The 12,488-nt window shown below is 40.3% G+C and overlaps 1 protein-coding gene across 1 annotated transcript in view; it reads right to left on the bottom strand.

The window, feature by feature from the left end:
- LOC110165906 (neural-cadherin-like) overlaps positions 1–9,052 on the bottom strand; it is a 456,074-nt gene extending 447,022 nt beyond the window's left edge. Inside the window, exon 1 of the mRNA XM_055155988.1 lies at positions 8,056–9,052. Coding sequence (XP_055011963.1) covers positions 8,056–9,052 — 997 coding nt within the window. The remainder of the gene's footprint in view (positions 1–8,055) is intronic.
- Between the last annotated feature and the right edge of the window lie 3,436 nt (positions 9,053–12,488).

Here is a 12,488-nt window from a genome sequence, read left to right as displayed (position 1 = left end):
GCAGATGATGAATGCATTAATCCACGGCAGAAGACTGAGACGAGAAACAGATGTCGCAGAGAGAATCCGTCTCATTTGTCACGTCTCGTATAGATTAGTAAATAGAACGCAACCAAACAAAGAGTGAACTTTTACACTCTGAGAATCACGCATTGAAATAAGAGGATTGACACTATAAGAACGTTTGTGTACGGGAGGAGGTCAAATACTGAAAACAAAATACCATATGTCAATCAGCCGTCATTTTTTTGTAAGATGCAGAGTGTTTTCGATGCAGAAACAACATTCCAAGAAACAGCAGATCAGAAAATAGAGTAATATGTGCGCTTAAACAGCTTTCGAGTTGAAGCTGTTTCTGCTCATGCAAACTGGAACATGGATTTTTCAACCAGTTTTTCAAGTGTGACAGGAAAACTGTTGTGCCTAAAGGTGTTTGTGTGCCTTGGAAAAAAAGTCCAATTTTTTTTTATTGAATATTTTATCATTTTTAAGTGTCCTGAACAACTTTGAGCGAGTTTAGAAAGCAAAACACAAAATCTGTGCCAAATCCAAAGAACCAGACTCGGGGACAAGGAAACACTGTGAAATTTGGTAAGATTTTAGTAGGTGGTGTTCCGTGGCATCTTTTAAAGGTGCACTGCACAACTTCTTCTGGTGGAGAGTCCTCTACTTGCTTGTCTCCATGGAGATGTTTGATGATGAGATGCTTTGCCTGGAAAGTTCCATGGTATGACATTAAACATTACCCCGATTCATCAGCCGGTTTCACTTCGTGGAAACTGTCTGACCTGATTCATTCGCTCAGTGGTAGATGGGTACTTTTTAATTTTTTATTTAACCAATCACTGCTATTTGGTCGTGAAGTATGTAATGTGCTGCTAACGGGGCTAACTGGTATATTAAGCTTTTCCCAGATCCCGTAGGAAGAAGGACAATAACATCTTTCCCCTTGATAAAATTCACCAAACATTCTCTTTGTTCCAGCTTTAAATCCTCAATCTCGAGAACCGTTGCCAACACAGAATGTATGACTCTTCGCTGATTGGCTGGTGCCCAAACTCGCACTTACGGGGTTTTTGCAAACTGTCCATTGTATTCCGATTCCTGACCTAGTTGCTGGAAAGAAATGAAATTGAGCAGAGGCTCTAGGTGGCGCCAGCCTGGCTATTTAAACATATCTATTAGCATTTATTTATCACTGGTGTTTCTAAAGCTCAAAAATACAATAATTCTTTCTGCGAATAGGGGCGACTCTGCACAGATCTGAACTGTAATGTAGCGTAGAGCTGTAACCTGCTTATCGCCTTTGTGATAGATGAGTCTAATTCAGACATGGGCATTGTCGAGCTCCTGGACCACATGTGGCCACTTTACTTGAGTCTGATCTGATTGGCCCGTTTAAGATCATTTGGAATGACAAAATAAACATATTTTATTATTTTACCTCATGCATGAACTAAAGCTTCATTTTAGAGGTGTTTTTTATAACATTTTTTGTAAGGCAATCTCACTATTTTCATTGCTTAGTTATAAAAAAAACTCTTACCAGTCTCACCAGCTCATGAAAACAATGATATTTACTGCTTTTTATAAAGAAATACAATTAATATTATGCAGAATTGAGTTAAGCATTTTGGCTTGGCCCTCCACAATATTTTCTGTTTCTCATGTGGTGCCATGAAAAAAAAATTGCCCACCCCTGGTCTAATCTACATTGTGGAACATTCTAGACAAAGCAATAACATTTCCATGGAGACAAACAGGTGGCACATCTTCCACTAGAAATGTTACGCAGTGCACCTTTAAGCAAAACAATGTGCCGTGACCACAGACTGTATATATATATATATATATATATATATATATATATATATATATATATATATATATATATATATATATATATATATATATAAATGTCTCCAGTTCACTTTGCATTGAAAAAATCCCCTCTCTGTAACTGTGGCTGTCAGTCTCCTCATTTTGGTCTTAAAAACAAAAACAAAAAGTGCACACCACAGACACGAGGACAATCTTATAAGACTAAAAAAAAACTCTGATCACAAAGACTGCAGCAGGATCTGTCTGCGGATCACAGAATATAAAGCTGTGAGCACAATCGCGTCAGCTGTTTCCCATCTACAGAAAAAACACTCGCTTTGAGACTCTTAAGTGTTCAAAAGATCCGACCTTTGCACAAGTAAAAACTGTGTCACTATTATTTGCAAAATGTGGTGCAATACTTCAGATAAATGATTTTTAAAACATAAAAGATTGCCGATAAAGTCCACAGGAAGTAGAGTCACTGTTACGAATCTGCAGCTTCACCTCGATCCGTGTGCTGTGCGGATGTAAACACACATGAGGAACTACTCCGGCCTTTTTACTTTTAACGAACATCTCAAACTGGATTAACAGCGCGGTCTTGGGGACTGGGATCACAATTTCCATGGATAATATGGATGAAATGCTGCACTTACGAGAGGTGAGTAATAAAGTCTTCTCATTATTTTCGCTATATCCCGAGTTTATATTTTGCGCCTATGAGTCAGTCACTTTATCTGCTCCTGACGCTCTGTTTTATCCACTGTTATCGTATCGTTGCTGATGTTTGGTGCTTACAATCTGACAGAGCAGCTCAGAGTCACACTGACACCACACACAAACTTCAAAATTGCACACGAAGACACAAAGGCAGGTCACGCCTCCCTAAACTCTGAAAACTTGCCAAAATCAGGCAAATTCCCCTGTAGTGTTCATCGGCCTTTAGTCCACTTCTTTAAACAGTCTACGGCCATGACTTAAAAAAGGTTGAAAAACACTTGAAAACAGAAGAAGGGAGACTGTTCAATAAAACCGGCTACTTCAGCGAGCAAAAAACGACCGTGGAATCTCTTATTTTTGTTTTCATTATGAGCAAAAGCAACATGAGCAAACTTCAAAAACAAAACCAGTATATTCTTGGGGGCTTTTACTCCTTATCTATAACGCGTCTGATCCAGTGCAGTTATCCTGGTTCAGACTTGAGTATGAATAATGTATTGAGTGTTTGTGGAGAGCCGTTTGGGACATGTTTCTGACCTGAGAACACGGTGAACTGCTGTAGACTCCTGTTTGACGGGGCTCTGTTTGGCATTCAGCAGGTGACTGTCAGCACCGCGGACAGCTCCACACTCCAGAGGCTACAGCCATCACATAAGAGAAGCAACGCGAGCGCAAGGGGCCCTATTACCAACTGCTGCAATTTTACTTTAGTCTTAACATGAGCATCCACTCTCCACACGTGAACAAAGACACCAAAGGACAAAAGTACATGTCTGAAGAATGTTAATTATCAGTCTCCCAGTGGCATTCAGATGAGCGCACTAATCAGGCTTGAGAAAGGCTAAGCAGCTCTCATAGACTGCTTTAGCGTGATAGCCGTGGAGCAAGTTTTGGGAATGAGACGAGGAGGAGAAGAAGAAGAAGAAGAAGAAGAAAGACCTGTCTCTCTGTAGCCGCGTCAAGATTCTGTCTGGAAAGCTGTAGTCGCCGGATAAAGGACATACCGGGGCTTTGATCAAGAGAGGAGACTTTCACAGGTGAAGCAGCTAAAATGGAAGGAGCTGTGTGAATATCTGTCAGGCTGGAGTAGCTTATTTCTCTTAAGACATGTGTGAGGAGATGTCAAAACACTCAGTATTTTTGCAGGCTTTTTGCAAATATACCAAAAAAGCCGCACTTTATAGGAACGTGTCCCAATCAGGCAGGCAATTACAGGCTAGAACACATTGTGCAAAGTATTAGCAGCAGGCAACTCACATGGAAATGGCACACACTGCTTCCTGCTCTCTATGTAGCTCAATTAGCAGAAAACATTTGCGATTTCTTGTTTTTCTCTGATTTGTCTATTACCAAAATGTAATCAGATGCAGTAACTAGTATATATCAGTTGGTTTGTTTACACCAGTAGTTTGCATAGTTTTTGTGTCTGTTTTTTGCATATTTTTAAAGGTGCATTGTGTAGCTTTTCTGGCAGAGGGTTCGACAAATGCTTTTCTCCATGTAAATGTCATCGCATTGCCTGGAATGTTTCACAGCAGGGGTGTAATGATATTCATGCTGAACCGTTTTGGTCGGTACAGTTCGACGCAGGGCTGTGAACGAGTGAGTTTGCGTAATTTGTGCGTGTTTACATTCCGTCATTACATGAGCGGCTACACGGAAGGATCGGCTCTTTAATATTCACAAGGGAGCTCGTCCGTGATTGGGGTGGCAGTGTTTCCCACAGCGCTTTATAGTTAGAGCGGCCGCCTTGACAACAATTGCCCCCCGCCTTGACTACGTCCCTCCAAACCACGTCAATCCTTGTAAAACTGTAGTCGTCTTGACGGGGTCCTCACATTTGCTTTTTGCTGGTGTGAGATAGTATTAGTATATTGACCCCGGGGTCAACATACCGCTATAGTAAAGTGACCCCCCCCTATAGGATTTTGACTCCCCTTACTTTTTTCTTTAGTAGTTACTTATATGATCATTATTTCTCATGTAATTTACTTTTATTATAGATTGCTACATATTCACTTTCTTTTAAGGTATTTTAAGGAATGTTTTGATGGATAACGACTTGGTATTTTGTGTAAATGTAATGTATGTAGATGAGCCACTTGAAAGTATCTGACTATAATAAACATACTGGGGGGGTCAGATTACTATAGCTGTAGGATTTTGATCTCCTTTATATATATAATTGATCATTGTCAATATTCAACTAACATTACTTCTTACTTTACATCATAATAACTACAATAAACATTGGGGGGTTAAATATGTCAATATGTTTTAACTTGCAGATATAGTATTAATATTCAAAGTTTTTTCTATAGAATTCAAGTTCTTTATTAATAAAATATAAATTTTCATAGGGGGTCAACACACCATAATAGGATTCTGACCCCGGGGTCAACATACTGTATGGTATGTTGACCCCGGGGTCAGCTCACCGCAGAAATCCCCACTCCCCCTAAATCTGCACTTACTGTAGACAATGTGGACAAGTTGTTTTTTTCTGGCCAGAAATATGAAGCTTGAGTAAAACTTCATGCTGGAACTGTTAGTGCTGTGCTTTACTTTTTGAAAAGTTTTGTTTACCGTTTACAAGGAATTTATTTTTTTGTATAATATTTCATGCATTTGTTGCTTATTTAAGAATATTTTATCTAACTTTTTAGTATTACCAAGTAGCACATTGCATTTATTATATTTTCCTGCTTGTATAATGTTTATTTATTTATTTGAGACAGGGACAGTGCACAATTTTTACATTAACCTTAACAAAAGCGATGCATTGTACCAGGTTGTAGCACCGGAGATAATGTCCACCTGTAGTTCCTGGGCAGGTTCATTGATTGATTGTATTTAACTGACCTCAACTATCAACTATTCTTCTTGGAGACCTGTGTTGCATGTTTGGGTTGGGTTAAAAAAAAAAAAAAAAAAGGTTGGTTTAATAAACACACAAATAAACAACAAACAAATGGTTTCTCATTTTGTTCCCATACTGTACCGAAAATGAATGAGGTACGTACCAAACCGTGACTTTTGTGTACCATTACGCCCCTAATTCACAGTACGGCATTAAACCTTTCTATCTTCATCGAATCCAAACCAGACCAAGTTACAGGTCAGATCTGTGGAGAGGCGACCCCGCTCACAGTCACAATGCCTGTTTTTTTTTACGCATTTGTGAGCTGTAAAACCACCTGTAGTTTGTTCATAAGTTACACAATGCACCTTTAAAATTGAAAAACAAAACTAAAAATCAGTCAAATACAGTTTCACATTTTCCTCAAGAAAATGGGGTTTCACGAGTGTGGCGGTGTCACTTGAAATCCCTGGGCCTGACGAGTGAATGAGAGGAGGATTAGAGGGGTAATGCCAGTAGATGAGAGAAAAAGGGTCGCCATGGTGTGCCACTCTGCAAGGATTAGCTCTAAAAACAACTTCGCGGTTTCAAAATGCGTCACTCAAGGACAATATTCACCCGGTGTGCAAAGTTTCCTCATAGAGTTACATTTCCCCTCGTTTAGATACTGACAACATCAACATTCTGAATAAATCACAATAATTTAGATGCAAATTGTAGTCTACTTATCACTTATCGAGATGTATGGCCTAGACGCACCTGTGGAGGACACGCACAAACTGACAGCTGTGATGAAAAAGTGAAATGGAGCCATCAAGCTTTCGGCGTACAGCGCGGAACATAAAACACACAGCGTTCACTCATGGAAGATGCTATGTCCAGATGGCAGGACAATTAGAACATGTAGATGCGCAGATCACTGTCTAAATAGGCCACAATGCAAATAAAGCCTCGGGAACAGAGGGTGGGGGCCCATTAGAAGCTACACATTGTATTTAAGTCTTTATATTTCCAGTAATCCTAAGAAAAACTATGGCATATGAAAATATTACAGTACAGTGAGGTGTTTTTTTTATGAAATTTGAGCAAAAAGTCCAAATAAACGCTTCCAAATGGCACACTGATATACTCGAGTGATTATTTTTCAATGTTTATACCAATTTAAAGGTGCACCGTGTTGCTTTTTTCAACATTTTTTTTCACCAGGCCAAGTTACAAGTCAGCTCTGTGGAGAAATGGACCAGCTCACTGCAATAACGCATGTTTTCGAGGTAATTTTGAGAAATAACACCACAACTTGTAACTAAATAGATGCAAGATACACAGTATGTGTGTAATGCCATGCTGTGGAACAATAACATCGCCATGGAGATGAGCAGATGACGGAGACTCTGCTAGAAAAGCCACACAGTGCACCTTTAAATGCCAGAAATGGTCAACCTGTCACAATAATTACAATATATCAACTTATTTTTCGATATATAAAAGCTGGAAAGGCATATTTTGGGGTCAATATTTATCGTGTGCACATCTTCTTTGTAAAAATGGGGAGTTTTGGGGTGTTTTTGTTGTAATATAGTAACATTCAAGCTGTAGAGGGTTAAATAAATGACTATTATGCCTAATTATTGATTAACAAAGGTGGGACGAGACACAATTTCCATGAGATTGGATCTACGAGATGAGATTTTGACATTATTTAAACGATAATAAATGCATTTCACTTCCTAGTTTTACTTGATTTTTACTGTACATTTCTGTTGTCATTGCAGCTCTGCTTTTTGGGGCTATGCAAGCTCAAAAAATGTACCTCTATTTTTTCAATCCAACTGTAAAAACATGAATAGAAAATATCTCATGAGCTCATTTTTACTGTGTTGCAATTTTGTCTTATGGCATGAGATCTTGTATGGATTAATTCTGATATTTACCTGTTGCAGCTCAGGAATTTTAACGATATTGTCTATTTAAAATCAGTTTACTGGGATTATCTTGCATTATATTGCTATTGTATCAGATATAAATGTAGTTTCATTGTCATTGTTCACCGCATTATCTCTCTGGACTAAACGTGTTAGAATTTAAATCCAACGACTTGGGCTTGTCAAGATAATTACCATATCGCCTAATCATTCAGTGTATGAAACTATAACTGGAACTGTATTTTTTTTTTGGGGGGGGTGCACAGTTTCTTTGCACAACTGGGGGATTTGTGGTTATTTTTAGGTTACAGGATAAGATTAAAGACGTAAAAGGTTGAATCAGTAACTTCTATGACTCATTACAGATGCAAACTACGTACTTTAGTGTGTCATTTTTCTGTTTATTTATTGCGCTTTAACCGTAGATTAAATTTAGAATCATATTTGCAGATAATCCTAGTAGTTTAGGTTTAATTAGTGTCATTAGTATCGTTTATTGTCTATTTTTTTAGCAATTAATCGCATTTCAACATGTGTTACTGTGACAGGTCGAGGTTCTGTTATGTTATAGTGACTGGCCTATGCTTAGTGGGCCTATATATAAATAGCTAAAATGTGGGTTTTGCAGATTTGCAGTGAGAATGCTTCGGCCAGCACACATAAGCATACATACCCAAACATAATAGACACGCATGTATTTGAGGGGAGGGGGGGGGGAGTATTACACACCTCGTTTGTCCTGGATCTTAACCGTGAGCTCCACCATAGGCTCAGTCTCTCTGTCCAGGCGCCTGGTAATGATGATATCTCCACTGTCGCGCCCCACGCTCACGGGGGACTTGTGGGGCTCCGGGTGAAGCAGCTCGTAGGCGGCTGACTGGAATCTGCTGGGGCTCAGGCTCGTGATTACGGAGCCGATGCTGGCGTCTTCGGACACGTTGAGAGAGAGGAGAGTGTCCGGGTCGAGTAACGCCCTGGGTCCGCGTCTTGACCGCACTGACCCCGTTAATTCAGCGGAGGGCCATCGCTGTGGAGATATGATGACCGTGACCGGGTTACTGGACAGTGGGGGCCAGCCGTGGTCCCTGGCGTAAACACTGAATCTAACTTTTGAGGGTAAACCGAGGATAGAATCAACTAAAAGAAGTTCTCCTGTTTTGGGGACTACATAGAAACTGCCATTTTGTGGGACAGACGTGTAGGTTAACTCAGCGTTCTTCCCGCTGTCTGCATCGACAGCCTCAAACCTGTACACAACACTACGGAGAGCTGTCGTGTCATCTAAAGTTATGTGCACCGCGTCTGCACTGCGAAAAATGGGTTCGTGATCATTCGCGTCTAAAACGTCTACTTTTACAGAAGCGACAACGTGAGCACCGCCACACTCCGGTCCGCAGCCCTGGCAGCGCAGAGCCAGGTCCAGTACGTACTCCGAGCGCCTTTCCCGATCCAAAACCCGACAAGTTTTCAGCAATACATTTCCTCTGTTGTGGTGTGTCAAAACTCGAAAATCTTCACTCCCGTTGCCGTACAGTTTCAAATGCAGCCCGGAGACTGGGCACCATTTTTGCGCGTTTAGACGTCTCACCGGAATGCTAAGTCCGTTTACTTTAGATGCTGTCGGTGAGTTCTCAAAAACATGCCCGTGAAAGAAAGGCACCCGCTCCGAGGACAGGTATCCAGCAGCCGGCGCGAGGAGGCTGCACAACACAAGCCTCCAGATCATGTTGGCGCCAAGTTATATCCCCCAGCGACCGGAGCAGACAGCGAGTGATCATTCAAAAAGAGAAAATAAACAGTTGAGAAACATGTCCTTCGTAGTTGTCCAGCGCGTGGTCCACTGATAAGAACCCCAGAACTTTGCGCTCTCTCATCGTGGCAGACGGAGCGGGCTGCGTGCAGCTCGGTGCGTCTGTCCACAGGGCTGCGGGCAGGAGCTGTGTGCGGACCCAGCGTTCAGCACCAGAGCGCCGGATAGCGCCAAGCGCGGGGGCGTGGCGGCGCGCGCGATGGAGCTCCTCTGTGAACCCCACCCTGAGTGACGGTCAGAGGGGCCCAACGCACGCTGCCTTTCGCAAACACAAGCGTCACAAGCATGTCCTAAATAGGAAGCCGCAAACACATCACGCACTTAAGAGTATAGAGTAAATAAAGATGATTCCCTTTGGAAAACTGCAGTAAAATGCATACTTCACATATTCTCAGCTGTGTATTTAAAGTTTACTGTTCACATTTAAATACAGTTTTAATCTCAGTATTTTATGGAGTACAGCACAGCCTCAAGACAAACTTCTGATGGGTTATTAACATTCAGCATAAAGGCTCTGCTCTGTGTGGACTAATCTGACTCTGCAGTGAGCATCTGTGACCTGAGTGTGGATTAGCTGCTTGTCATCAGAACTACTTCATGTTTTAAGCTTTAATACTCTCTAGAAAGCCTTTTACAACATACAACAACAACAGCATCACCTGCTCTTTTTAAGGTGTTCCTCCAAAACTCGCAGCTATAGATGCTCCCATCAGGCAGCATATGACTCACATAAAGAAGTGCCCAGTCAAATTACAGCAAGGCCTGGAGCTACACGTTCCATTGTAGTGTTATTCAATAGAGTGAGTGTAGCAGAACAGTGTGTAAGAATGATAAATGCGGCGAGCTTCTGTCTCACCTGGAAATGCAGAGTCCTGAAGAGAGCAACGAGGTTTGGAGTTCGGTTTGGGTCATTAGCTCGACGCCATCTCTTCCTCTTCTCGCATTTTCTGTTTCACTCCCTTCGGGCACAAGGTGATCCAAATTGAATGACAGAATGCCGCGTCGGTGTAAGCATTTTCTACAAGAAATATAATGAAAATGAAATCGACAGTCAGAATGCCAGCTTCGATTTGACTGTTTGTAAGTAGAACGAAATGGTTTTAAAGGTCCAAAATTGGATTCTTGTGAGCTTTAAACCATGTTAGAATTAGGGCAGGGTATCATTAAGAAGTTGCCGATACGATACATACCTCAATACACAGGCCACGATACTATACATATCTCGATACAGTGAGCCTTTGATTCGATACGATATATTTCAGATCGGTTTGATTCGGTTCAGTACAAGATAAAGGCTAAATCATGGAATCATAACTATCTTTGTTAAACCACTTCTTGTGTAAAGTTCAAATGAATACACCAATATACCAATTTAAAGGTGCACTGTGTCGCTTTTTTCAACGTTTTTTTTCACCAGGCCAAGTTACAAGTCAGCACTGTGGCGAAGTGGACCAGCTGACAGTAATAACACAAGTTTTCGAGGTAATTTTGAGAAAAAAAACCACAAGTTGTAAATGAATAGATGCAAGATATACTGCATTTGTATAATGCCGTACTGTGGAACAATAACATCACCATGGAGACAAGCAGACGACGGAGACTCTGCTAGAAAAGCTACACAGTGCACCTTTAAATGCCAGAAATTGTGGACCTGTCACGATAATTACGATATATCAACTTAGGTAGGTATATTTTGGGGGTCAGTATTTATCGTGTGCACATTTTCTTTGTAAAAATGGGGAGTTTTGGGGTATTTTTGTTGTAATATACTAACATTCGAGCTGTAGAGGGTTAAATAAATGACTATTATGGCTAATTATTGATTAATAGAGGTGGGATGAGAAATAATTTCCACGAGATTGGATCGACAAGAACGAGACAAGAAGAGATTTTCACATTATTTAGACGATCGTAAATGCATTTCAGTTCCTAGTTTTACTTGATTTTACTGTACACAAAATGAAACACAAACATTTTAATTCTCAAAACAGTGAAAATGTCAAATGTGTCGCATAAATGAGTTTCCTTCCACTAAACAAACAACAAAACCGTAGCATTGTAACAAAATTATTTAGTAAAATATACCCAAAATACTCTTGGCAATATATCAGTACTGCAGCACATGATGTCAATACTGAATCATTACATTAAACTATACAATATATCGATAGCTCAATATTTTTGCACAGCCCTAGTTGTTATGAATGTTGTTACCTCATCAAAAACAGACCTGGATTTGTGTTTTGTTTAATTCATTGGAGTATTGCTGCATTATTAGTCTGTCTACTTCCCCCAAAGCTCAAAATGCTCTGTTCCAACTTGTGATTTCATGTAGCGGTAGTTTCCAAGTTAACATCGACGTACCTTTTACATTTTGTTCAGTAGAGATTGGCAAATCCAGGTCTGAAATCATCCAAATGATTCTAGTGAAGGTGTGTGGAGCCTTTCCTGTGTTACGACATCACAAGTTGGAACAGAGAGCTTCCCGTTTGAGAGAAGAATTGAGCCTAAATATGCAGGATTTGTGTGAAAAACATGTGTGAATGAAACAAAAGAACACTCCAAGTATGTTTGTGATGAGGAAACAACATTATAACATAGATCAGAAAATAGCATCATTTGGGTTCTTTAATGTATACAAGAAGAAAATGGTGTAACAGGAGCTTTTTATTAGGGATGTAACGATATCCAAGTCTCACAATACAATGATGCAAAAAACCCAAGGCTCTCACTGGTAAAATAAAATGCCTTTATTAATTTACGGCATGTCTTAATGGACAACTTACAAAGTCCCGACGCGTTTCAGCCTCTGGCTTTCCTCAGGGGACAAACAGAACTGAGAGCAAATCATGTGAATTAAATACAAAAAAACCACCAATAGGGCTGCTCCACCTGGAAGAGGAGGAATGGAGACTCACCTAATAACGCCATAAGATGGTAATGTTCAAACAGTAGGACATCATAGGGTATATACAAACTTATTATTTACAAAAATATAAAATATATACAAAAAACACCATGCAGTTATAAAAACACAGAGAAGTCCAAATCTTCATTAAGCCCAGGATATTTTGTTGCCTATAATTTATAGATCCAGTAGGTTTCACACTGTTTGAGTTTTGCAATCTGGTTTCCTTTTCACAAAGAGTCTGGTATATGGTCAATTCCTTGTACCTGCAGATTAGACGGGTTGCTGTCATGGAAAAGTCCAAAAAGTGTCTGCCCATACTGTGTATTATCCTCTGGAGGTCCAGGAAGCGCTTCTTCTGAACCCTTTTTTATCTCACAATACAATACTGTCACGGTATGAACCTCACGGTATGATATTTATTGTGATATCATGGGAAAGCTC

This window comes from Boleophthalmus pectinirostris, unplaced genomic scaffold (genome assembly GCF_026225935.1).
Source record: "Boleophthalmus pectinirostris isolate CB_2022bp ecotype Guang Dong unplaced genomic scaffold, ASM2622593v1 HiC_scaffold_2, whole genome shotgun sequence".
NCBI classification, from domain to species: Eukaryota; Metazoa; Chordata; class Actinopteri; order Gobiiformes; family Gobiidae; genus Boleophthalmus; species Boleophthalmus pectinirostris.
The sequence above is the reverse complement of the archived record's forward strand: the minus strand, read 5'-3'. Positions and strand labels throughout refer to the sequence as shown.